General features: G+C 41.2%; 2 protein-coding genes across 5 annotated transcripts in view; both read right to left on the bottom strand.

The window, feature by feature from the left end:
• The window catches only part of si:dkey-100n23.5 (cyclic AMP receptor-like protein A), a 47398-nt gene extending 30276 nt beyond the window's left edge, over positions 1–17122 (bottom strand). For 2 of the 4 annotated variants that reach the window (XR_003693788.1, XM_028592094.1), the window contains exons 1-9: positions 16937–17122; positions 12761–12813; positions 11226–11280; positions 10183–10239; positions 10007–10067; positions 6939–7026; positions 4057–4146; positions 3794–3805; positions 3490–3528 (exon numbers count right to left, since the gene is read on the bottom strand). Coding sequence is in view for 3 of the 4 variants with exons in the window: in XM_028592094.1 (XP_028447895.1) it covers positions 3490–3528; positions 3794–3805; positions 4057–4146; positions 6939–7026; positions 10007–10067; positions 10183–10239; positions 11226–11280; positions 12761–12813; positions 16937–17017 (536 nt within the window). In the remaining variant the exon portion in view is untranslated. The remainder of the gene's footprint in view (positions 1–3489; positions 3529–3793; positions 3806–4056; positions 4147–6938; positions 7027–10006; positions 10068–10182; positions 10240–11225; positions 11281–12760; positions 12814–16936) is intronic. The other 2 variants (XM_028592095.1, XM_028592096.1) reach the window with 2 other exon arrangements.
• Positions 17123–19534: 2412 nt separating this feature from the next.
• On the bottom strand, positions 19535–21574 carry LOC114564279 (mid1-interacting protein 1-B-like). The gene is made up of 2 exons (XM_028591535.1): positions 21430–21574; positions 19535–21328 (listed from the first exon to the last, which is right to left on the bottom strand). The coding sequence occupies exon 2, from the start codon at positions 20886–20888 to the stop codon at positions 20403–20405; it is 486 nt and encodes a 161-aa protein (XP_028447336.1). The 5' UTR covers positions 20889–21328; positions 21430–21574; the 3' UTR covers positions 19535–20402.
• Positions 21575–27437: the final 5863 nt, after the last annotated feature.

Raw genomic sequence — 27437 nt, 5'->3', positions numbered from 1 at the left:
TGTAGGGAACATCAATATACCAAGAATACCCTCTCTGAACATGTGTGTGAGTGCATTTGTATTTGCGCATCCACACAGGTTAAAAAACGGCATGGGACAATGATGAAAGCGTTTCAGGGGAGACCTGCGCAAGCGTCACCTCGTGTGATTTAATAACCTGCTCTCCGGAATAAACAGCGTCCAATTACGCCAGCGCACGTCCCGGTAATGATGGAGAGACGAGGTGGGGGGTGGGTGTATTGCTGGAGAGGGGAAACGAGGGTGGGGGGGTGGGGGGGCTTTTTAACGATAGCGTGGGGGGCTGCGAGGAGGAGAGAATGACGGGCGGCAGCTACAAAGTGCTCTAATTAGCATGATAATGATCTGCCATTAGAGTCCGCTCTGCTCTACAGCTGAGCACTACCCGGAGAGAGAGCGAGAGAGCAAGAGGGAGATGGGAGACGGGAGGAAAAGAATGAGAGAGAGAGAGAGAGAGAGAGAGAGAGAGAGAGAGAATGAAATAGAGGCATCGAGAGAGAGAGAAGACTATGAGTGGGCACAGGATGATAAAAGTGAAGATAAGATTAGAGGTGAGGATGGAAAGGTGGATGGATGACGTCAGATTGTGGGTCAGGACCAGAAAGAGAAATGAGAAAGAAACATTGGGTGATTAAAAGACAGGGAGAGGGATAAGGTCATAATGAAAATGAAAGGAATAGCAGAAAGAGGCTGCAGCCAATAGATCGACTGGGAAAGGATGGATAGAAAGACGGATAACCACAGAGGGGTTTTGAGAGGACAGCAGTGAGCCAGGATGGAAGCCTGAAACTGGTAGAAAAAAAAGGTTATCACAGACGCCCAAGATTCAATCTCTCAGCCTCAGCCGGGCCCTCCCCCCAGTACCACTCTGAGGTGAAGAATGAGGCTTGGATGTAAGAATCCTTAATTTAAGTGCTTGGTAGGAGATGAGAGTACTGTAGGGACCTGGCTGTGCGGGTTAGTGCTCAACTTTGACAAACAGGATCCTACTGCTGGGTGAAAGATCAGGATCTACCTGTTTAACCACTCAGACAGCGACAGGACACTGCGAGAGACAGAAAGGGAGGAGGAGACACAAAGACTAGGAAGAGCAGGGTGTGTAGGGTGCGTCTCACCAGATGCACTAATGTTAAAGTTAAAAAGGAAACAAGACTAAGATTCTACAGCCATGCTAGTGACTCTGTGAGGCTGTACTTTTAAGCTAAATGCTACAACCGTCAACATGCTCACAATGACGATGTTGAAGTAATGATGTTTAGCAGGTATAATGTTTACAATGTTCATTGTCTTAGTTGTGTGTTAGCATGCTAAACATAGCTAATTATCACTAAACGCAATGTAGCTGAGACTGATTGATATCATTAGGTTTGCAGGTATTTAGTCAAAAAGTATTGGAGAAATTACCAGCAAAGTTATTACAATTCACCCTGTGGGGAACATGAATGTGTGACCCCAATTTCATGACAATCCAAAAGCTGTCAAGCGATTTCACTCAAAACCACAAAGGTCGGGCGCTCTAATGGCCAAAGGGTTAAGGTGCAGACCACGAAACATCACGTCCCCCGTTCAAATCCAGCTGGGGACCTTTGTGCATGTCATTCCCCATCTCTCTCTCTCTCCCTCTCTCTCTCTCTCCTCAATTCCTGGCATCTCTCTACTTTGAAAAAACAAACAACATAAATCCAAAAAGGTCAACTGTGACATTTTTAGCATACATCTTCTGGGTACCATGAATGTCTATACAAATTTTGTGTCAATTCATTTAGTAGATATTTCACTGAATAAGTGAAAACTTTGACCTGCTGGTGGCGCTAGACGAAAGGTCAGTTGAATAAAAGTCGCATACTAAGTCATTAAAATTCATCCCCTGGTCACTATAAATATCTGTAATAAATGTCGTGGCAATCCATCCAATAGTGGCCAAGACATGCCAATAAAAACCAAAATGTGGCTCAACAAAGTCATTAGGATTCATTCTCTGGGGACCATGGATGTATGTACAAAAATCCATGGCAATCTATACAATCAATGTTGAGATATTTCAATCTGTATTAAAGTGCTGGACAGACCAACGGACCAACCCAATGGCTTTACCCTCCCTAGAGCCACCTTTGTAATTATAAGCTTTCATTTCTGAACGGCATTTTTTTTTTTTTCTGTGCCATGTCTGACTGCGGCCCATGATACACACCAATGGGGATCTCTAAGAGCGGTGACTCAGCTAAGCTCGACTGCTTCCAATTGCTGACTCAACCCCTGAAATTCTGCACCTCAGTCACAAAACGCTGTCCTCTGCTTTTCATTCTCCTTCCTCTTTCATCCCCTTTCACACTGTCCTCCTCCTCTGAGCCTCCCCCGCCTGCTCCGTCCTGTCTGCGCCGCTTCGCTGAACTCTGATGAAGACACACTATGGGGCGTGGGCAGAGACGAGGGCAATCTATTTCTCTCACTCTTCTCTCTCCTTCCTGTCCTGCTATGCGTCCCCTCTTCTCTTGCTGAGTAATTCCCCGTCTCTCTAACTGTACCCCGTATGTCTCCCCTCCCACCTTTTCCACTTTTTACCTTAAATACTAAAACCTCTGTTCTCCCGCGTCTTTTCCAGAAAGCTGTAAGCATGGTGTGTGTGTGTGTGTGTGTGTGTGTGTTTGAGTGTATGTGTTTTTTCCTGCCTTGGCCTCTAATCTCTCGTCTGGTTTGATGTAATTAGAGCTAATGAAGATTCCCTGATCCTCTGAGCGACTCGTCCCCCCCTGGGCCACAACAGCGTGGAAAACTAGAAAGAGCCGGGGAGCAGAGGAGCACTGATAAAAGAGACACAGGGTTGTTTAGTGCAGCTGATAGCTATGTGTTGTTCTGCATGTGTGCGTGAGTCTGTCTGTGTGTGTGCATGCTTATTTGTTTAGAAAGATTGATTCCCTGCTGATGCTGCGAGCAGCAACGCGATTACCTTGGCTCATTGCAAAGTGTTGTTGTGTGCATTTGCTTGTGTGTGTGTGTGTGTGTGTGTGTGTGTGTGTGTGTGTGTGTGTGTGTGTGTGTGTGTGTGTGTGTGTGTGTGTGTGTGTGTGTGTGGCTAAGCGTCTGTGCCGGGGGATTGGCAGAGCCCTTGCAGACTTAGGGCCAGTTGCAGAAAGCAGTAGACAGGCATAATCCTTCATAGCCGTCCTAAACACTTAAATACACAGTGTAGCAACTCCCCTAAATCTGACAAGGCAGAGGCAGACACAGGCACACCCACATGTGCGCACACACACGTCATGTGCACACGCACACACGCACGCGCACGCACGCACACAGACACACACACACACACCTTGGCCTTACACCAAGAGGGGGAAAAAAAACCTGCAGGCTCCCCTGACATGTAACCCTTCACATTTCCCCGCAGAGACAGCTTTCTTCCCCCTTCCTCCTCCTCATCACCCCCAGTGGGGGGAAGCTTTGATGCCGGCGCTGAAAGGGTCTACTTACATCCCAAATCTCCAGGCTACGTGATCGTCTGTGATCCAGCTGGGGGGAGAGAGAGAGAGAGAGAGAGAGAGAGAGAGAGAGAGAGAGAGAGAGAGAGAGAGAGAGAGAGCGATGAGGGAATTACAAAGGAAAGGGAGAGCGTGAGCGGAAGAGAGACTTGTGTGACTGCGTAGGGGAAAAGCTGTGCAGCTGTAGCTATTAATAAGCCGAGAGTGGAAAGAGAGAGCCGAGCCTGGAGATTAGGGCTCTGTCCCAATTCTCATTCCACCGCCTCCTCGCCTCGGCCTCTTCCCCTTTTCCTCACCTTTTAACTACCCTGCAAACAAATAATGCCTTTCACCACAAGAACTAGAGAGGCTGAAGGGGCGTTTTACTGCTTAAAGATGTGCTGATAATTGCCAATTTTGATCACATAAAATCTTATGACTGAACGAGCCTGTCTGTAACTGGAATGAGGCCAGTGCTGTGGCCCTCCTTAAAAGGAAATACATTTAACAGAAAATCTGCTGTGGCTTGCTGACCAAACATACTATGCTGTAGCAGGACAGTTAGCTATACAGTACTCACCACCAGGCTCCTGCGGGTCCATAGTAACCCTTTAGCAGTGGCAAAGAGGCCATGACCAGAGGCACCCCCCACGCCATCAGATGGTACGACCTGATAAAAGGCAGGCATTTATTTCATTATAAGCACAGAGGCCAGGGAGCTTTCCCCCTGAGAAAAAACACTTATGACTAAATCAATTCTCTTCGTCTTCAGTTCATCCCTTTGTTGGCACTTACATCGGGGTCATTTTTCAGGTGCAGACAAACGCCTATACAGCCAGAGTGCCAATTACTTATGGTAATATAAATAATAATTACCCTCACTGTTGTGGCAAAGATGATTTACAGAGGATATGTCTGCATCGAAAACACAAACAGGATGCAGATTCTCACACGACAGGTGCTAGTGACAAAATCTGCAGACAAAGCTGGCTTAACTGAAATGTATTGCCCGTATAGCCCATTTTTAAAGGAAAGTGGTAAGGAAAGCTGGAGAGGCTAATACTGGCTTTCAATGAAAAATTATAGGATCAGTGACAGTCTTCTAAGAAGTTCAAAAATCTCCATCACTGAACCTCGCTGTGTTTGTGTATGTGTATGTGTATGTGTGTGTGTGTGTGTGTGTGTGTGTGTGTGTGTGTGTGTGTGTGTGTGTGTGTGTGTGTGTGTGTGTGTGTGTGTGTGTGTGTGTGTGTGTGTGTGCGCGTGTTCCATGTCTTGGGCACCGGTGTGGGTGTCAATACTTTATAGAGCGTACAGTGTCGCCCGGTCAATAGAGTGTCCTGCCCTGACTTGTTCCAAGTGTGGTCAATTGAGCGGTGGCGACACAGCTGACACAGACTCAATCCCTCTCGACTTGTACACACTTTCTCACTCTGATTTCACTGGGGCACACTGTATCTACCCTCTCTATCCTCATCTGATAGACAGCAGGGTGCGAGTGTGTGGGAAAGAGACATAGGAAATGTATGGATCCAGAGAGAGAGAGAGAGAGAGAGAGAGAGAGAGAGAGAGAGAGTTTAGATCAAACACAAGAGGGAAAACAAGGTAGACAGGGAGAAAAAGGAAATGGTGGATGCGCTAAAAAAGAGAAAAATCGAGCAACTGAGGCAAGGGAGGTAGAGAGAGTGGTGTTGTGTGGTGGGAGGAGAGATATAAATAGTGAAATCAGAGCTGCCAGTCTGTGGCGTGACGATTGGTACGGGGGGGGGGGTGTGCCTTGTCAGGAAATCAATGTCGAGAGCTTGCAGACCCGCAGACACACACACACACACACACACCAAACACTCGCAGCGCTTTGAGAGGGAGATGACGAGGTCCGGAGCTGCGCACAACATGGGCTTAATGAGGCACAGCAGGACTGCTATGCACTCTGTATTTCACACACCTGCACGCACACCCACACACACGTGCAGACACAAACACACGTGCAAGGTCATATAGAAATCTCTCTCGAGGCTCAATCTCATTTCTCACCGCCTCACACCACTTCTTCTTTTTCTCCCCTTTGCCTGAATCCGTCCTTCAAACACACAAACACACATGCACGCACACACACACACACTTCCCATCCTCTCTTGCATCCACTTCAATCACTCTTAGATCATCTAGCCTCCGTTCTCCGTCTCCTCTGGCGATTTGTTCATTCATAAACCATCACACTGTGCCGCCTGTGTGCCTGTGTGTGTGAGAGAGAGGGTGGGTGGGAGGTTGGGTTAAGGGGCTGAGGGGTAATTGTGCATGCATGCAAAGCCCCATACCCTCCTGCCGAAACACATAGAGCTTACCCCCCTGATGCCCTGTCTTCACTTCGCTCTAACCTATTAAGTGTCAGTTTTTTTTTTTCTGTGTGACCAGCCCCACGCAAAAATACAGACACATACTCCTCCCACCTAGTCCCTCTGGACCCATGAGAGGTATGCAGCTGACAAGGCTCTGAAGAGAACCGATTTTGGCCCCCTAGCCTGCCCCGTTCCCTGCGCCCATAAAGCCATCTCCTTCTGAGTTATAACACCATTATATCGTCTGGCTTATTGCTAATCAATGCAGGGAAACTCCCATGGGGAGGGGGGGGGCACCTCCCTTTACCAGCCCAACCCCCTCACACACAGATGGGTAGGAGGGGTGTGCACACCTAAGCACATTTACAGGATACAACCATGAACAATCTACTTGCAAGAGAGACTTACAGAGGTGCTGCTGCTTGTTAAAGCTTTTTTTTTTTTCCACTTACGGAGTGCATACTTTATTTTGGAATGTGTATTTGTGTCATGGAAAATGAGAAAAGATCTCACCAAGACACAAGCAAATTCACACTCGCACTGTGGAGAGTGCACATGGGAGTTTGAGCGACAGAAACATAGAGCCACAAAGCGTGAAGATGGGTGCACACACACTTAACGGCTGACACTCACTCCCTTTTCAATTAGAGTGTCGGCTGGAACAGAAAAGAAGGGGGAGGAGGGGGCTGTCAATGCTCTGCGGCGAGACACATGCTCTGGCAGACCAAACACATGCACATACACACACACACACACACGCAGAGGGAAATGACCACAACAACAAAAAACAAGAGACAAATATACATTTAAAGGAAGATACAGAGGCGGGCATAGAGAAAGAAAAAAAGATCTTTGTGCACACGAGGGACAAGAGTTGAAATAATTTGTCGATAAATCGATTAGTGGATCATAAATCACTTAAAATGTAGGTCATTTAAACTCCTATAATTCTCTGGTTGCAGTTTCTCCAATGTGAGGACTTACTTACTCTCAGATATAAAATATTGTAAATTAAATAACTGGGTTTTGGACAAAAAGAAAAAATATTGACAACAATAATCAGTAAATCAACCAATCAATAATGGAAATAATTGTTAGCTGCAGCTCTAAGTCCCTGACTTACATCTCATATCTGTTGGTGCTGATTTCTCGGACCAGGTTGAGGTACAGGTTCACTGTGATGAGGCAAACCCAGGCCAAGGCACTCCAGTCTGCAGAGACACACACACACATGGAAAAACAACAAGGTCAAATTACAACACAGCTTCCCCCATCACACAGCATGCACCTGCAATTGTGTCCAAACACACACGTATGTAGCATAGTGTGTGTGTGTGTGTGTGTGTGTGTGTGTGTGTGTGTGTGTGTGTGTGTGTGTGTGTGTGTGTGTGTGTGTGCGTGCGTGCACGCATATGAGTGTGTTCCACTTTTTGATAAATGAAGGCCCATTCTGCAGTAATATGAGGGAAACCTGTGGATTAGGGTGATGGATGAGAGGGGGGAGCTCAGAGACAGATAATGATGAACTGTGGAAAAGCAGAGGGACATAAGCAGGAGTTGAGGGCGAGAGAGGAAGAAACGAAGGGGGGGGTGGGTCAAACGGAGTGGACTACAGTGAGTCTAAAGAAACTGAAAAGAAAAGAAGAAATGAAGAAAGGAAAAGAAAGGTGAAATCAGCAGAGGGGAAAAATGAATAGGAGTCTAGAAAGCTCACTTCCCCTTTTCTACCCTCGTATTCAGCCCTTTTCCTTGTGGTGTGTGTGTGTGTGTGTGTGTGTGTGTGTGTGTGTGTGTGTGTGTGTGTGTGTGTGTGTGTGTGTGTGTGTGTGTGTTTCTCTGTGCGTTTCTGTTGACAGGACAGGCAGTGTCGGTCGTCACAATGATGGATTCTCACAGCCACATACTCAGCTTACTCAGTTTCACACAACAGACCCTGCACACATGCACACACAAATACATAAAACGCGCACTCCTTTTACCATCAAACAATGTTTAGGAATAGTGTGCAGTGACTTAGAAAGAAGGAAGCTGGCTGTTTATGTCATGATCACAATAAATCACTGTCACAACGTGTCTTACATAACCAGACAGCAGTCGACGCTTCGCTTTAAAAGGCGCTGACACACCAGCCCGGTTATCGGCCGTTGGACAGTCTGGCGAGGTCGGCGTCTCGAGTCGGTTTGGCGTGTTCCGTGCCGTCGTCAGTCGGAGTAGCCGCCGGCATTCATTTGGGCCGATTTGACTTGTTGAATCGGTCAGTGGGCAGTCGGACTCAATGACCAATTACCGGAAATGACGAGCGGGATGAGGGTGACGAACGCCTCTCAAAATCTTTGTCGATCTGAAATGAAGACAGATTTGGCAACTGCATGTTCTATTTCTCACTTGAAATGTTTTCAGAAACACGTTTCGGTGAACTATTTTCGTAAAATACGAGATCGTAGTCCAAACGAGCCGCCATTATGGTCAGTTTTGAAATTCGGGAGAAGCCAAGCACACGTGACGCGTTTGTCCAATCAGCTGCCGGTTTTCATTTTTTGGGCAACAATACAGACTAGCGCCGCCTGCTGTTATGGAGACGTGTTACGTCTCGCACACGCGCACGCGCAGAAAGTACGCTCAAGTCGGCGTCGCTTCGGTGTGCTCCGAGGCACTTTTTTGACCAGCTCGGGGAGACCGATCAGTCAGACTGCCTTTTTCTGCCGCCGGTCGGCCATCGGGTTGGTGTGTCAGAGCCTTAACTCGACACGCACAGCTCAGCTTCACTACCTGTCCTGACGCTGCCCCTTCAACCATCTTCCTCCATTTCAAACACGTTTCATAAAATTTTATTGGTCGGAGTTCAAAGCAGAGCTGTGATATGAGGCTCCCACTAGACCCGGCGCTTCGCAACAAAGTGCCCGCTCAGTCAGCCCGCTTTATGTACAGCTGTTTGTCCTTAGCGTAAGGATCCTCATGATAAACCAAGGTGACAGGCAACAACCCTGCAGCACTAACTCACTGCCCATTACCCTGGATCCGAGTGTGTGCGTGTGCGTGTGTGTGTGTGTGCGTGCTTGTGCGTGTGTGCGTGCCTGTGAGACCAATGAAAATGAAGATTGGTGGAGTGTGGTATTAACAGCCAGTCCTAACTAAGAAGCTGTATGCTAACCAAGGCTAAAGGAGCTGTAATTGCAACAAATGCAACCAAGATTTTGAATGTAAACACAATCCTTCCTCATCAGTCCGAATCACAAAGAAACCTCCCCACGACTGCCCAAATTGAGAACCTGCAGATGTCCCTAATTCACCCAAAGGAAATACTGCAGTCCTGCACTGCCATTGGAGGAAAATCACCTCCTCATACAGAGGATGGTGACCAAACACTGAGGCGTCTGGTTTGAGGGCGGTATACTGAATGGCTGCTGCAATGGGCCAATAACTACAAAGCATGGTGCTTGAGACCCAAGTATTACACCATTGTATGGGTGTGTGTATACTACTAAACGTGATGTACAAGTTTTACCAATGCGTTACCACCCTTGACAACTGGTGTTTATCCAAATGGCAAGTAAATATCCTTCCCTTTTTTAATTTTTTTTTTAGAACTCCGGGACAGGATACACAGGCAAAAGACAAGAGGATAGGCTTTTACACATATAAAACAGTCCCTACATTAAGATTATGGCAACCCATAAGAAAGAATGATTATAAACCCACTGTTAAATAGAACAGAAAATACAGTAAGCTATTATAAGAAAAAAAGGATAAAGCTTTAAATAAAGCTGGACTCATCAGCATTTCTGAGTACTTAAGTCTAGGGATTTGGGGACACCGATGTACATTTTTTAAAATATACATCTGCGAGGGTTTGGTGGTCTTTTGACCAGTAGCAATGGTCTAAAAATTTGTTATTTAAAAGCATCCGTCTATCTCACTTTCTAGCCCATATATCCTCCAGAAATAACTCCTCACGTTGCATTTCAAACAATCTCTGGGTGAAAAATAGTGCTATAAGCTGGAGAAATCAGTGTCAAGGCACATTTTGTTCTTATGCCAAAAAAATGAAATGACAATGCAATATTATTTTCCACTGTGATAAATGAACTCTTCAACAGATGTCTTTGTTGAACCTTTGCTCATTTCTTTGCTGGCTTTCTTAAGTTTCTTTTGAAATTGTGCCAGTGAATAATGAATTAGGTTTTGTCTTACCAAAGTAAGTTAGCCAGCAGGCCTGGAAGTCACAAAGCGATCCCTCTGGATGCGAATCACCCTGGGTGAAAGAAAGAACAGCACAGGGAAACATTTTCACAAAGCACCTAAAAAAAAAAAAAAAAAAAAAAACTCTGCTATGTGGGTGTTTAGTGAAACGCACTCGAGTAACTCACCATAACATATCCTACGCTATCAAAGAAGGCAGCTACAGTCAGGCTGAGAATCATCTTCTGTACAGTAAAAATCAGAGGAAGACATGAAGAGGGATTTGCCAGGGCATTTATATTTATTTAGGGCAAATTCAAATGATGACTGATGTGAATGACAGCTTGGCATAAGACTTCCTTGGTGACAACCCTGTGACAATATTACACGATGGAGAAGAGAGTCTCCTTAATTCCTTCTACACAAACTGAGCTCATTGTATTTTATCTGAGAGAAAAAAACAATACTGGGTAGAGGGTAGTTGTTATGCATGCCCACTGTCTATAGAGGTGGTTACAAACTGTGGCGGTGTAGGACGCAGGCGCGCGCGCACACGCACGCACGCACGCACGCACACCTTTATTAATTTGGGGCCAGCAATGACCCTGCCAAGGCTACAGAAAAAGCCCTAGAGAGAGCACTAAAGACTATTGACTGTCAGATAACCTTTGTGAGGGGATGGAGGTAAGGAGAGGGTTTATGTGGTGTGAGAGGAACAGAGAAGGAGGAGCAGGACGAGCAGGAGGAGTTGAAGCCACTCTGTGTGACCTGTTCCAGAGGTAAGAGGATCCATCACATCCCCACGTTAAGCTGTCATTTACTTCAGATTAGGAGCATAAGGTGGAGCGCTGCTAAACCTGACAGACCTGCTGGACTGGCTTCAAAAACACCACACGGGCTGCACACTCAAACAAACACCATAAACAAACACTTATTTGCTTTAGACATTTCAAATTATTTTGAATAAAAGAAAATATATTGATGTAGAAGAAAAAGAGCATCATCTAATATTATTCAGTGTATTGTCAGACCGTAGTATAATAAAGTAACCAACTTTACCACAACCACGAGTCAATTAACTCCACAATTGATTAATCTTTGCATTTTAATTGGGTTCAATTATGCCAAGATTTGCTATGGCTAATTAAACATATTTCTGGTGGCAGCGAAGCAGACACAGAAATTGGAAAAAAAAGAATAAAATATACTCTACATTGTAGTGAAAATTTACCTGAGCCAAAGAGTGATACCTGCGAAGCAGCCAGATCACAAACAGCATGAAAATGCTGTGGAGAGAGAAGAAAGACAACAGTGAGATGTTTCTTGCAAACTGCAAGGGCAACAATTTGAACAGGACCGGTAATTTGCTGTTCTGACGATGATATGATGTCTTACTGCACATAAATACATCATGACAACTCCAACACTTGTCCCTGCAGGCACTATTGTAGAGCTGCAAAGATTAAAATTCTCTGATTCCAGCTTCTTAATAGTGAATATTTTCTTTACTCCTCTGTGACAGTAAACTGAATATATTTGAGTTGTGGACAAAACAAGACATTTGAGGACGATATCTTGGGATATTTTTCAGCATTTTTTTTTTACATTTTATAGACCAAACAACTAATCGAGAAAATAATCAACAGATGAATCGACCATGAAAATGATTGTTAGTTTCAGCCCTACTCTATTGTAAACTTTACTCTAACTACTAGACCAATGCATTCTTTAGCTTATACTACGATTACGGACCATAAAAGCAATGCCTGTTTTGACTGAACTAATGAAACCTGCAGAAAACCTGCTACAGACCTGCTTAGCAGCATTTGAAGAAGCAAAGTCCCCAGCCAAAAAGCTAAAAGTTGAAGCCAAAATGTTAAGATACAGTTCATCATTATGCCACTAGATGCCAACTGCAAAATCACAACTGACTATTATTGATTATTGAAACAAATGGGAAACCTCCAATTACTTCTTTAAAAGTGGAAATGTGCTTTTTTTCCAGAAGAGATCAGGGTCCCAACATATTCATTTCCCTTGTTTGTTTCTATTAAACACTCTAGTTATTAGTAGTACATGCTATATCATGCTTTAGACCATAACCCTGGAACTGGCATTGAAATAAATCATTTAGTTTCACTATAAAACATCATTTTAGTATAGTATAGTATAGCCTTGAATTATGTTTAATGTATTGGACATACATTTCTGACATACAAGGTGTGGCCAATAGAACAACACTGCAAACCACAGCTTCTAAAATGAACACAAAGTTAAACCTACATATCTCAACACAAGGTGAATTTTACAAGCTTTCCAACAATTGTATTTATTACAGGGTTACTGCAGTGATCACGGTTTGCACAGGTTAAAGGGACCCTGCAGTTCTTTTCTTGTAAACAAACAAAAGTTATGTTGCCATTCAGTGTGTCCTTAAGGTCAAACAAATGTGTCAAGGGCATTTCCTTCCCCATAAAACATTTGCAAAGCCAATTTTTATGTATTTTAAATCCACCACAAACAAAACGGGGACCCACTCATCGAAAAACGGCTCCATAGGGCTACTAGAGATCTAAACCTCTACAGGGAATCTTTAATATTACAGTTAACTCTTCCACCACTCCGATATCATATACAATTGTAGATATAACTCAAATATATATCAGTGTATCCCTATAGCTATGAGAAGTTAAACTACAGTATCTGGTGTGAAATAAAGGTCAAGGCTTATCATTTGAGAAAGAAATTATTTGAGGAAATATTTACCATCCTACTAAGGAGAATGTTCCTGTGGCTCGTTTTACTGTTAAAATCACCACCTGTAAATCAGAAACAATTAATTACTAAACGAATATGTATTAAAGTGTATAGTTGACATATGCCTTACATACATTGTGTAATATTTTTGTTTTTAGTAAAGCACTGTGCAAACCTACTGAGAGGTGCAATACAAATACAGTACTGCCATCATTATAATCATAAGCTTAGAAATTACTGGGTTGACAAGACTGCTATTTGTTCAAGCATGTCTTGTGTGTGTTTTTGTGCAAGCATGTGTGCAATTAAAGGAAGTATAATGAAAAGGAGTTTGCATACACTTCAGGCAACCAACACATTAGAAATGTGAGTATTTGCAATGTATTGACACCTTAGACATCTAAGGTGTTTATGGACATCACCTCCACATGCATTAGACGCATTTAAATAGGGTTGGGCATCGAGAACCGATTCCTAATCGGAATAGTTTAAAAAATTACGATCCCATCGGAATCGTTTCTGTATTGGAATCGTTTTGGAATCGTTTGGAGGATTTGGTTTCAAATCCGATCATCACTTCCCAATTTAACATGCACAAGTTTTGGTTTCCGTAGCGGCCAGGTGCTTGTTGTGTTGCAGCCATGGAGCACAGTAAGCGGTGCTCTAGTCTGGCTTTATTTTACGTTGAAAAAACTGTAAAACTGCAAACCACCTTTGAATCAAAATAAAACTTTCCTCTTATTTGTGAAATAAGCACGTGACCCGTTTCAACTCCACCACTCAAAGAATTGGAATCGAGAATCGATAAGAACCGGAATCGAAAGGAAGAATCAGAATTGGAATCAGAATTGTTAAAATCCAAACGATGCCCAACCCTACATTTAAACATGCTATAAAACACAGAGGGCTGCTAAATGACAGCTAAGTGAAATGAAAAACATTCAAGCTGAAGCTGATCGAAAAGCTACTCTGAGAGAAACAAGAGAGGAAAGAAAAGAGCAAAGGAATGAGAAATGTGTGAGTCAGTCCGAAAAGCTTCAGGGAAAATGAAGGGGCCCGGTAGCAGTCTTGCATGCAAAATAGAGACGGACATGCCCACACTATCAGCTGTACAACACTTCTGCTGTGATACAGCTTTTCCCTCGGTGCAGTCACAACAACAAACGACTACCTTCAATCAGTCTGACTATCTACAATCACGTCACGTGTCCCTATGCAGAAAACAGGGATTTCTATTAAAAAAAGCCAAGAAACATGACTGTTTTTATTAAATATATAGAAGTGGGTTTCAAGTTTTATATAATAATTTGTTTTTGCAGTAACTGCACTAAATAGTGCATGAGTGATCTTGCTTTTTAAAAAGTTTATTATGCTATTTTTGGGTATGGATTTTCCTCCTCATGATTTGCAAGTCATACAAACATCTGTGTCATGGTTTTTATGGGCAAATACATTATCATGAGTTACCCTTGGAATGATATCCCAACTTAATACCGGAAAAGGATGAGCAATAAACTTGAAGTTAAGAACAAAGAACTGACTGTTGACTTCAAACGATTAAAGTAATTAGAGCTGCAACTAATTATTCATTATCAATTAATCTGCCAATTATTTTCTCGAGAAATCATCTGGTCCATAAAACAGTTGTCAGGATAAATGACCCTATGTCAATGACACTCAAAACTTAAGAAATATTCATTTTATGATCACTTAAGACCAAGAAAAGCAGCAAGTCCTCACAATTAAGAAGCTGTAACTAGGAAATGTTTGTTTTTGCTTGAAAATTACTTGAATGATAAAACGATTATGAAAATATTGCTGATTATTTTTCTGTTGATTGACAAATAATCGACAAATCACTTTAGTCTACGTAATAGACTAAACACAGCCTTGAAAAAAAAATATAGAACTGTAATAACACAATCCATTAAGGCCCACTCACTCAATAGCATTGAGCAGACTTGAATATCCCAAGATAAAATCCCAAATAGCACAAGATTATAGTATTAATCTTGGACAGCGCAGATATATAGACATGATATACCCTATCCGACCAAAAAAAAACACTAACTTATTACTTAAATCTGTGAAAATCTGTTGTTCAACTGACAAAGAAAAGAGGATGATGTGGGGAACAAAACTCACTACAAGAATGCATGAATAGTGCAGAATGGGAGAATTATGGGGAATGGAAGAATGTATGAATACTTAGTTTTCATTCAAAGTGTGATACCAACTCAAACTGATGCTGAGTTAGTCAATGCGGGCCATCTGTATATATGGGTTAGTCAGACAGTATATGTGACCCTGTGATAGATCACTTGCAGACATGAGCGATTGCTTGTCGTAAAAGAAGAGATGTGGGCTCAAGGCAAGTCAGCATTACTGCAGCATTCTTAGTTAGGCCAAGAGAGTGGATGATAACCTGAAGCCAAAAGCTGCTGGCATGCAAAGTTACACCTACTCACATTAACACATTCACTGCACCAGAAACAACTAAACTAATCTGTCCATATGTCAGCCTTGATTCAGCGACAAGCTACAAGTGATCCAAGCCGGGTATTTCCTAACAAGGTTATTCTGAAAATAAGGAACCTATTGACAGGTTTATCATCATCTTACACAATATCCTCAGGGTTTGGACTGAATACCGCAACCACATGTAAATTAAAGTGCAATATAATATTAATCTATTTGTGAAGGTCATGATGTGCAATTGTTGTGCTTGAAACTTTGCCAGAGAGGTGTTGATTCAACCTCTGGGTAGTTTCCAGTCTACGGTTGGTGTTGTTGTATTGGATTGCACGTTGTACAGTGCTCCTGTTGGTCTGAACAAAATAATAGGAACAGCTTACAGTAAAATGCAATCAAATACAACAACATTACATTATATTAATTTGCCTTTGTCCAAAGAAACTTACAATAAATGCATTCAAACTGCATATATATATATATATATATATATATATATATACACACAGTACAGGCCAAAAGTTTGGACACACCTCATTCAATGCATTTCCTTTATTTTCATGACTATTTACATTGTAGATTCTCACTGAAGGCATCAAAACTATGAATGAACACATATGGAATTATGTACTTAACAAAAAAGTGTGAAATAACTGAAAACATGTCTTATATTTTAGATTCTTCAAAGTAGCCACCCTTTGCTTTTTTGATAACTCTGAACCCTTGGTGTTCTCTCAATGAGCTTCATGAGGTAGTCACCTGAAATGGTTTTCACTTCACAGGTGTGCTTTTTCAGGGTTAATTAGTGTAAGTTTTTCCCTTATTAATAAAAAAGCAAAGGGTGGCTACTTTAAAGAATCAAAAATAAAAGACATGTTTTCAGTTATTTCACACTTTTTTGTTAAGTACATAATTCCATGTGTTCATTCATAGTTTTGATGCCTTCAGTGAGAATCTACAATGTAAATAGTCATGAAAAGAAAAAGAAAACACATTGAATGAGAAGGTGTGTCCAAACTTTTGGCCTGTACTGTATACATAGATTTCACTCAGACATTTATTGTAATAAAAGGTATAAAATAGCATACAGTGAAATTGAAATACTCAAGTACAAGCACTTCGGTAAGAAAATGAGTATATGTACTACTCTTATCACTGAGCAAACTGGTGAAGCAGGTTCACTTATCATTTCAAGATAAGAAATCCTCTGCTTATCTTTATTCATTTTATCCATAACAAACAAATCTACAACAATGGTGGTAAACCTTGTATCATTAGCTAAGTATGAGTAACAGGTAAAACACATAAAGCTGGTAATGTTTATTAGCTTTAGTTAGCTTGTTACCATGTCAGACACAAGTGAGTAACGTTAGCTCTCCATTAGCAGGTGAGCCAGGAAAGCAATTAGTTTAACGGTCTGTTTTAATTAGTTGCACTATAACGTTAATTTTCGATGGGTCCAATTAATGCAGCTAGTTAGCAATGTTAGATTACTGACGGCTTTTACGGTTACAGTTTAGCATTGGGAGTCATGCAGGTGTCAGGCATCCATACATCAACTTATCAATCTATCAATCAATCAGGTCAATACATTATTACCAACGAGAAGCAGGATAATAGTGAAACGTTATGTAGCGAACAATCGTTAGCTAATTAGCTAACAAAATTTTGCTAAATACTGAGTTTACACTTAAGTTAGCAAACGTTACTTACGCATCGATAGTCTTCTGAATCTGTATTAAAAAATACGCAGCGTGAATCGTTACTCATTGCCTTTGGGTTTTGACTGTTCATTTTTGAGTCACTATGAATTTAGATTATTTTGCTTCAATGTGTTTTTGTTTTGCTGGAGCTTTTTCTTGTAACCTACTTCCGGCTTCTACCGTGCGCACAAAGGGACATACAGCACCAATGACAGTGTTGACTCTGAGTCAAGTGTCATCGAACGGACAAGTTTAGGACGTTTTTTGCTAGATGTAAGCGATATGAATACCTTTTCCACCACTGATATCAGCTAACCTTCCTGTGAAATGCTGGTCAAACCCCGCAAAAAAAATCACTGTGTTTACAACTTAATTAGGATCTCATTATTAGAAACAGTAACAAAAAGCCTCAGGAAGACATTCAATGATAGCCTCTGGTATTCTCCTAAGGTTAATGATAAGGTTATCTCAATGACTGAACCTTTTTAAGATATTTGAGGATCACTTCGTTTTGTTTGCTCTCTTTGTTAGACTTTATCTGGATAACAGAGTTTGTAAATTTCACATTTCTCTGAAAAGAGACAGACAGGACAATATTAAAACCAATAGTCATTTTTATTAGGTTTTTGGTCATTTTACGTAGGCCTATCGACTGAATAAAAATCAGAAAATAAAAAAATGTTAGAATGGATCATACATTTTCGACATAGCAATATTGTTTGTAGCATATATTATAAATACATCTTACGTAATAGAATATATCAGGTTCGGGTTACCCGTAGACATTTGTTGCGCAGTTAAAAAGTGCAGGGCATCCATGCCATAGAGTTTCAGACACCACAGACAACATATAATGGGATAGTAAATACCAATACAATGGGACAATTAATTAAATGCTTAATGCTCCAGTGCTAATCAAGATGCTAGAATATAAATATCATTGAAAACACTTCAAACTGACGACCATAAACTCTAAAAAAAACCGTTGAATCAATAACTAACACATAGGCCTATACAATAGGTTGTGCAAATAGTGCAATTTTTCTTACAGCTTGTTCATCAGTGTGATTGCTGCTGGAAAAAGCTGTTTAGCTGAATGACATTAGACCATTTAATGTCATCTATTTGCTGTAGTGTTATGTGTCCACTATGGCATGCATATTGAGCTCTATTAAAGTAACCTCTGCTATTGTCTTTCAACTAAAAAGAGGAAATTAACAGTATCAATTAGACATTTTTGCATGTGCTCTTCATATTGTATGGGGTTTAATGCACAATTTGTGGGTGTGGGTCTGGGTGTGTATGAGAGAGTGAGAGAATGAAACTGTGGGTGTGTTGCAGCCTATTGACCTATTGTGGCACTGAAACCCCAGCTGCACCCATTTACCTCGGTGGCCTTTGAGGCTGTCGCGGTCGTTAGTCAAACAACAATGAGGGAGATCTGTTTGTTTTTTCTACTGGCAAGGTAAAACAACACATCTTTCTTCAAAATACATATACATTTCAAAATAAAAATCAAACTTAACTGATTCCAGTACATACTTGTAATTGCCATCATTCCCAGACTGCAACATAATTTACTGTGCTGTACAGTTAACGTTTTTACTGTTTCGTTCTATGATGACAGCTACTGCAGTGTATTCTGGGACATATTTACTTGACACAAAAAAAATATGCCTCAATTAAATTGTTACATTATTGATCAAACAACGGTGCAAGGTGTTGTCACTTGAAGCTTTCAGCAACAGTCCTCAACCTGCAGGTCATTTTGAATGCACTTCTCCCTTTTAACATAGTGAACATTGCTGTTGGAAAGGGGAAACTGAATCTGAAACAAAACAGATTTTTGTTTCACCCTATGAGGTGTATTACTACGGATACCAATAATACTGCAGTGTCATAAACTGTCGTTCTCGTTCAAACGACAAATTATAAAAAATTAACATCCAATTCTGAAAGAATGTCTGGATGTTTTAGGTGCAGTGATTAAACATTATCTTAACGAAAATAAAACTCTTGAACAGCATCCACTTTACAAGAGGAGGACAACAGCTGAGACTTTGCAGTGTTTACATGCTGTTTATGAACATCTGTTTTCTAATCTAAGGGGAAAGAACTGAAGACACTCTCAAGAAGATATGCAGAAAATAGCGTTTTTGTCCTGATACTTTATGTTTTGTCTAACTTGGGTCAGTTTATACTAATTACCTCTGCACTTAAAAAATTTCTGAATTGCTGGCCAAGTCTCAGATTTTTTTCAGCATTTAAAAGTAAAATGTCCTTGGTGCTGAAGAAAACATAGTTCATTTTCAATAATATGTGTATGCTTTATACTCAGAAGATGTTCAATACCACACAGACTTTACAAAACATGCTTTTTGACATACGGAATATGTCAGGTATTCCCTGTATTAACACTGCACATTGGAGAATAGGAATATTCAGCAACGTATAAATTGGTCTTGGCCTAGGCCTACTTATTAAAACGTTTTTGTTGTCTGAATAGGCCAAATTCAGTTTGTGAAGTTGTGCTGTCTGTTTGGTAATGCTCTTAATGTCAATTTTAATCATAACTGCATTCATGAAAAACGTATACAAACAAATAAAGTCAGTTCATATAAAAGTTTATTTTTGAAACACAAATCAGTAAAAATGGCGCAGAAGGTGCATACAAAAGCATAAAAGCATTTGCTTACTTTTTGACAGAGTGGCATGTCCAATAATCCAATGATAGTTGCAACTAAATGACAATACAGTAACAACAATGCATCTTGTGGAAACCCTCATTATTCTCTGTGCAGAAGCATTATAGCAGTTGATTCTGGTTCATTGGTCATGTAGGGCATTGGGAGATCACAGGCAGCTATACAGTGCGCATCTGCCTCCTTCCATGCAAGCACGATTTAAAGACACAGACACATCAGATTTGAAAGAACACTGGTCATACACAGACAAATGCATCTGAACACACTGACATCATCAGCAACACAAACAGGAAGCTAAATCTTTTGTCAGTATCCCCCTCAGAGGGGCGGTTCAGACGACAGGTCCTGTAGTTCATGCAGTCCACTTTTTCTCCGACTTTGAAATAACATTTGGCTCTTAAACAATACAGTGCGAGGTAATAAATTATACATTAAATAAAGGTTTTAAATATGTTTCATCTGCGTATCACATGAGCATGCTGTGTACAAAACTTTGGAGTGCAAAACATAAGTTTGGTTTTAAGTACACAAATGCATTCATCATGATCAACACATCTACAGTCAATAATACCACAGAGTAGACCAACACCGTGCAGGCCTAAAGAGAAAGAGAAATAAGCAAGCTTTTTTTCTCTATCATTCAAATGTTTTTCCACAAATTTCATCAGTAGTAGTAACAACAGCAGCAAAAAAGACCAGTTGAGATAAGTCAGTTCGCCAGTCCAATAAAAAAAAAAAAGTCCGGGCTTTAAGTTTCTGTAGGCTCCGATCTTAATAGCCCCATCCTCCAATCTCCTGGTTGTAGCGCTTGGTGAGAGAGTTGGCCTGCAGTGTGAGCTTGGACAGCACCCCTTGCAGCCCGGTCAAATGGTACTGGAACTGTTTCTGCAGATTGTCGTCCTCTTCCTCCTCGGATGATAATGACGCGGAGGAGGAGGACGAGGAGGTGGATGCGGACGAGTTCATGCGGGTGATCTTCATGCTCTCCTTGCGCCTCTCATCGGCAGCTGCGCACCTGACCCCCCACTCGATGTCCCTGCGGATGGACTTGAGCAGCTGATAGTAGCTGTACATGTCCCCCTCGTCCTCGACTGATTTCAGGGAACTCAACCCCCTGTCCTCTTCCAGCGGGACGTCCCGCAGCAGGCTGGGCACCATGACGGTCTGGTCCATGTTGTTGACGGCACCGATGAAGCGGTTCATGGCGTTGAAGAGGGAGTTCTTCTGGGCTCGGGTTTCTGGGGGCTGCATCATCATCTTGCTTTTTTTTTCTTCTTTAACAGAAATAAAAGCGAAGATGCGAGTTTCTTGTCTTGTTCGTTTCTCTCCTCTGGGAGTGTCCCGCTTTAATTCCGAGCTGATCGGCTTACAGGAGCGTCTGCGTGTCTGTAATGCTGCAGAGGCGATTGGCTGTCCTGTAAATCAGGCGAGTTGAGTTCGCCCCCTTGATGAGTGCTTTGAGCCCTTGTCGTAGTTTCTAGTTTGCGGTAGGAAGGGTGAACTTTTATACACATCCAGGTGGTTTCGTAATTTAAAGGCGGTCCCACAACCGGTTTGTCAGGTTCTCCCACTCCAGTTAACCAGACAGGCGACCTGAAGTAGCACGCAGCAGAGCAGAGGTCTGACACAGTTTCTAGAAGAGGAGTGGCTTCAGATTGACAGCGAGTGTGGTGAATCCAACTCCACAGAGTGCAGATCTGGAAAAAAAATTATAATAAAAAAAAATCTATGCTTTAGGCTACCACGTGTAGCCTATGCTGTCAACTCACTTTTTAACACAGTCTCATCCCAAACTTACTGCTGTCCTATGAATCTTTGCTGTCTTCCGGTGAAAGAAATGACTCATATTAGGCTACACCATTGACATATATGGGCTACACCGACACATCCCACATTCTGTTCCGATGACATGCAGGGTGAGGCCGGGCCTGACCGAGCAGGACCAGTTGTATGAATATTCATAACCAAGCCATCAGCCCACTGCTCGAGCCTACAGTACAGCCAATCAAATGGCCGTTTGGGTTTCCTCGGAGACGGGACAAGGCAATGTTGGACCAATGACGAGAGCCACTGTTGACTCGCTCACCTTTTAGAAAACAGAGGCGCCACGTGGTCGAGCACCAAAGCTTTTTATTGATTTCATTCCTAGACTGAATTTCAGTGTATCGCCTACAATAGTGGAAGGAGTATTCTTTAAGTAAATGTACCAATAAATGAATGAATGTAAAAAATACTCCATTACTAATTGAACTTATAAAAGTACAAATGTAGCCTAGCCTATAGCCTATCAGCAAAATATAGCCTATCACAAGTAAAAGTATTCCTTCTGCAGACAGAATAGCCACTGCTATATTAAGTGACCTAACTGATATATTATTGAATATGACATTATTAGATTGTAAATACACTCATTTTTAAGCAGACTGTTTACTGGCATAAATGGTTCAGGTGGAGTTTTGACCACAGTGGTTTCCAACCTCAGGGTCAGACCACTCCAAAGGGTCACAGGATAAATCTGAGGGATCAAAAGATGATGAAGAAAAAACTATTTTATATCTGAAAACTATACTATAACTAACTATACTTAAATACAGCAGTTAGAACATGTAGCTATATTTTCCACCACTGGTCACACCTAAAACTGGGTTTAGTGTTTCCTTTGTTTAGCACATTCTATTCCACACATAGCAAGGATCCAGGATGTCCTAGTAAGTAATAATTAGTGCATCATGGGCATGCCCAAAAAGTATATCCTTATTGCAACTGTCCAATTTTAACAAAATTACAGTGATACAATGGGAAATAAAAATGTCATAAAAGTACAAGTTCACACTTTAGTGAGTACCACGTCCACACTATCAGTCCCTGCGGGATTATAACAGGCCTGGTTATTTCCCCTAAGGGTAACTTTAGTCTAAGCCAGTTACAATACTGGCAAGCTTTTCAGATTACACTTTCAACCAAACTGTTGCACCAGCCAGTTTCAAGCAGTGATGCTGGACAGATAATTTCCCCCTGTACCTTTCTAACTATAGGCCTAACTGCTGGTAAACAGGGGGGACTCACACACAGTCCCTGCAACAGAAATAGCCGACCATAAACATTGTTTGAAATTGGAGCTTTGGTAAACACTTCTTGTCAAATTGAAACTATAAAAACATGTTTTTTACTGGGTAGCCATCAACAAAACATGTCTGACTGATTCACTGAATGACATTTAAAATAGATCCACATATTTTAAAGGATAGGCTCACAGGAATGATATAGAGGAGGGAGGAGAGGGTGACCTGATTGATACTCCATGTCCCAGTTTGTTCTAGATAAAGGAAAATGAATCACGCTTTAAGAATTGTTGCTCAGCAAGAATGGAGAGAATGCGAACATGGATGGCGTAACATGCTGGTTGAGTTTCTGTCTCACGGTCTCTGTCCCATCCTACTTCCGAATCCTCTCTGTTCTCTTTTTCTTTATTCTACCTCTGCTAGTAAAGTAGTAACACCACAATGTGAAAATGCTCCATTAAAATCTCTCCTTTACAGATAATATTGTGTGAGCGTTATCAGCGAAATGTACTTAATATATAGATATGCAGTATATTTATATTACCACTAATGGATTAACATGTAAGCAGTACTGTATCTGGTCGATGTGATGCTATCATTTTGAATATTTTATACAGTGCTGGGTAGAGTAATCTATTGTATTTGATATGTTTAGATTTTTAGCGTCTTTATCTAATTAACTCAAATCATAGCTTTCAAATAAATGTAGTCAAAGTAAAAAGTACAATATTTCTGTCGTGTTAGTAGTGGAGTTAAAATATGAAGTGGATCAAACTGAAATACCCAACTAAAGTATAGAAGTACCTCAGAGTTGTACTTAAGTACAGTTCTTAAATGTAATTAGTTACAGTGGTGGTAGTCAAATCCTTTACTGAAGTCAAAGCAGCTAAAGTAAAAATATGTGAAAATACTCCATTACAAGTAAAAGTTCAGCTTAAATTTTACTCAAGTGAAATTACAGAAGTATTAGCAGCAAAATGCACTCAAAATATCAAAAGTAAAAGTACTTAAAATGCAGCAGAATGGTGCCTGTTAGAGTTACATTATTATAAATGATTTCATTGGATTATTATTACTGATATGTAAACATGCACTCAGCATTTTTTTTCCCACACATATGGTGCTGATTTTATTGTAACTACTATTTTTATACTGTTGGGTTAGTTTAATCTTCAATTCATCATATATTATAATTATTTAGTTTTGTATGTAAAATACTCTGCAAAGTAACTACAGCTGTCAGATAGATGTAAAAAGTACAATATTTTACTTTCACGTAGTAATATAACAGCACAAAATTGAAATACTAAAGTAAAGTACCATGGAATTGTACTTAAATAAAGTGGTTAGGTTAATGCTATAATGTAATGCCCCATTCTTCACACATCCCCTTTATTCAAAATCTGCCTTGGAAGCAAAGCTATACACAAACACAAACTGACTAATCTTATTCCCCCTCTGAAAATAAACTGATCCCAGATCCCGTTAGAGGGGGGAAAAAAGCAGGTCAGCAGAGCAAATGTGCACCGCTGCTGAGTAGAGATCAGATAGGAACAGTAGCAGGTTTTTGCTTTCTCAACAGGGCTGTCAATCATGGCCCCACCTCAATGGCTTCCACTCTATTCTCCCGTGAAAGGCTTTTCCACTTGTCAGAAGACGCACTGTGCCTGAAAGCAACAATGAAACCCGGATCAGTTCGGAAGGGTTTCTCGATTGTGTGTCATGTCAGAAGCTGAGCATCCACCGATTACGGCGGGTGTCATCATCATCCCACAAGGCTTCAAAGAGAGAGAGAGGAGGAAGTGGAGGAGGTGGTGATGGTGGTGGTGGGATGGGGTGGGGTGGGGGTGAGGGGGGAGGGAGGGGCTACACAACATGAACAGGCAGCTAGAGTGGGAACTCTAGTACTTGTCATCACGACTGCATGTTACCAAGAAGTGTGAGGCATGTGTGAGTTCAGCAGGGAAGCTGGAGGCAAAGCAGCAACAGCAATTAGAACAACAACAGCAACAACTGGCATCACAAACAGATGGATGGAGGTTACTTCCTAATAAAGTAATATAACAGGCCTTCTATATTTTGTTGTTGTTGTTGTTGTTGCTGTTTTTGTTGTTGTGTGTGTGTGTGTGTGTGTGTGTGTGTGCCTGACAATGTTATGTGCATTGTTAAATCTGTGGAGTACTCTTTTAAGTTGCTGAGACTTTAGTTATGTTTACCTGCCACTTTTATGTTTAAAATGAAATAAATACCATTTTCTTTTAACTATAGCTCAACAAAAAGATGTGAACATACAGTAGGATACCTATAACATAAAACCTACATGTATCATACCTTTGCTTTTTTTTTCAAGGTAATTTGGTTTCTAGATATTTTAAGTAGGCCCTTACTTTAAAATTGGCTCCAGACAACACAGCCCTCAAGTTCATAGGAACACACAAACCTCTCTGCCACGATAAGTGATGGAGTCTCCTATTCATTTATGGTATAGGCTATGGGACGTATTTTCTTCATAGGCATTTCTTGCAAAAACACATAGCCTACTTGAAGTCAGAAATGAAGCTGGGATTTACTAAACATTGGAATTGTATTGTTAAAAATGTGTTTGCAAGCAGACTTTTTCATGATTAGACAGGCTGCAGTTGAACGTGTCCGTGCGCTCTTGAGTCCGGGTTCGTGTGTGTCTGTGTGAGTAATAGCGCTTCCCAGTTGGATGCCTCCCTCTAGCCTATAACCGATTAAGTGTATTCAGGAGGCGGAGGCGCAGTGGGGGGGTGCGGAAGCCAGCGGCACGCACGCTCCATTAGCGGGACCCACTGCCGCGCCGCTCTGCCGGTAATTTGCGTGACGAGATTGGAACGAGTCGGTTAGCGCGATCTCCCCGACTCCGCCTCTCTCTTCTCACCGCTTTTCCGGCCTTGTTTCCGATGCAGTCCGCAGCAGCGCATGAGAACAAGCGGACAGAGAAAGACAGAGAATGTGTGCGTGTGTGCGTGTGTGTGTGTGTGTGTGTGTGTGTGTGTGTGTGTGTGTGTGTGTTGCTCTATCCCCCCACACGCGGCTTTCCCTTTTTTTTTCCCCCTCCCTTCTCCACAGCTCCGTTTTCCGCTGATACCCAAGCGCCATCATGTGGACAAGGATGGTACTTAGTGATGTCATAAAGTAAAACTGCCTCGGGAAGTTCAGAGGATGTTCTTTAAAAAATTTTTAGATTTTAGAATATATACTTTTTTCTTCTTCTATTATGAGTAGGGCTATAGCCTACTTAAATAAATAAAAAATTAACTATTGCAAACAAATAATTAAAAAATAAATAAATATGCCTAGGCCTATATTTGATATGATGAGATTGAACATAATGGCATAATGAAAACCACACAAGAGAATGCAAAATCAATTTATCTAAAGTAAATAGTGACATTTGTTTTGGCCTGAAACTTTCTCAAAAGTATCTGTCTTTTATTTTCGTAAACTAAAAATGTGGTTCCTATGTTCTTCACACAGGCTGCAGAAGGCATTGCTTTGTCTTCACTTCTTGTTGGCAGAACTGACAGTCTGTTTTTGCTGATACTGTGACTCAGTATCAGGTTGTGTATGTACACAGTCTGTATTATGGTGTCAATCTGTCCTCAGTCTTTTAGGTTGCACATGGTAACCAAGATAATTCGCCACATCTATTGCACAACAGTGCGTCCTTGAAAAGGGATCCCTCCTTGAGGTTTCTTCCTGTTTTCCCCGTCTTGTCCAGGATAGAGGGTGTCATATGATGTACAGATTATGTATTATTTGGCTGGTCATCATTGTGCGAGAGCTGCTCAGTTATTTAGCTCTTTCATGAATCCTATATCATTTACAGCATCAATTGTTTGTCGTGTTTCTGTTGACGTTGTGAATGTTCTTCTCTTACAGGCATTTAAACTGGGAGTTTGCTACTGTATAATAATTGTGGATTTGTAGCCAGTTTGATTAAGGTTATGTATATTATCTTCCTTTGTCAATCACAGACAAGTTGAAATTGTCTGTAGACCTTATTTTTTTACATCCTAAATATTTATAATTATTAGGGCAAATTGGCTATATCAACAACTCAAGGTGACTTTTGTTTTAAAAGGGAATCTTCATTTATTGATTTTTTGTCTCCTGCATTGAGCAGAGGGAAATCAAGCCCAAGCATATTGGCCTCGCTGCATGTGGTGCTCTGTTACCTGACAACTCCTATGCAAACCTAACTATTTCTTAAGTCCCATGTTGTTATTGTCCCACACCAAACTGATAAAGAGTACACCCGCACATATGTTTATCCACACTTAGCCTACTCTCAACATGACTTCACTTTTAACCCAGCTAAAAATATAATTTGTCCTGATTAATGTATGGGATCAGCCCTGTCACTTCTTTTTTACATTCTGACATTGATAAAACAGTTAAAAAATCATTAAAATATATTGTTCAAATTACAAAAAAAGACTAATACATCAGCCCTTTGTAGTAGTCTCATAATTTAGTAGGGGACTAAACTAGGCGAACACTTGAAGTGACCAATACCAATGTAGATTATAGATAAATACATATAATACAACACCTGTTTAACTCTCCATTTAAAATGTACAGAGCTGTCTCCATCGTAGCAAAATGAGCAAACGCTAAACACAATTGTTATTCTGTATATTTATTGATAATAAGACCACTGATGGTGACTAAGTCAATAGTAGACAGCATGGCGCAATTCTTTTTGAGTGTCTGGTGA

The sequence above is a fragment of the Perca flavescens genome, chromosome 11 (assembly GCF_004354835.1).
Source record: "Perca flavescens isolate YP-PL-M2 chromosome 11, PFLA_1.0, whole genome shotgun sequence".
NCBI classification, from domain to species: Eukaryota; Metazoa; Chordata; class Actinopteri; order Perciformes; family Percidae; genus Perca; species Perca flavescens.
This window is presented reverse-complemented; position numbering and strand designations above follow the sequence as displayed.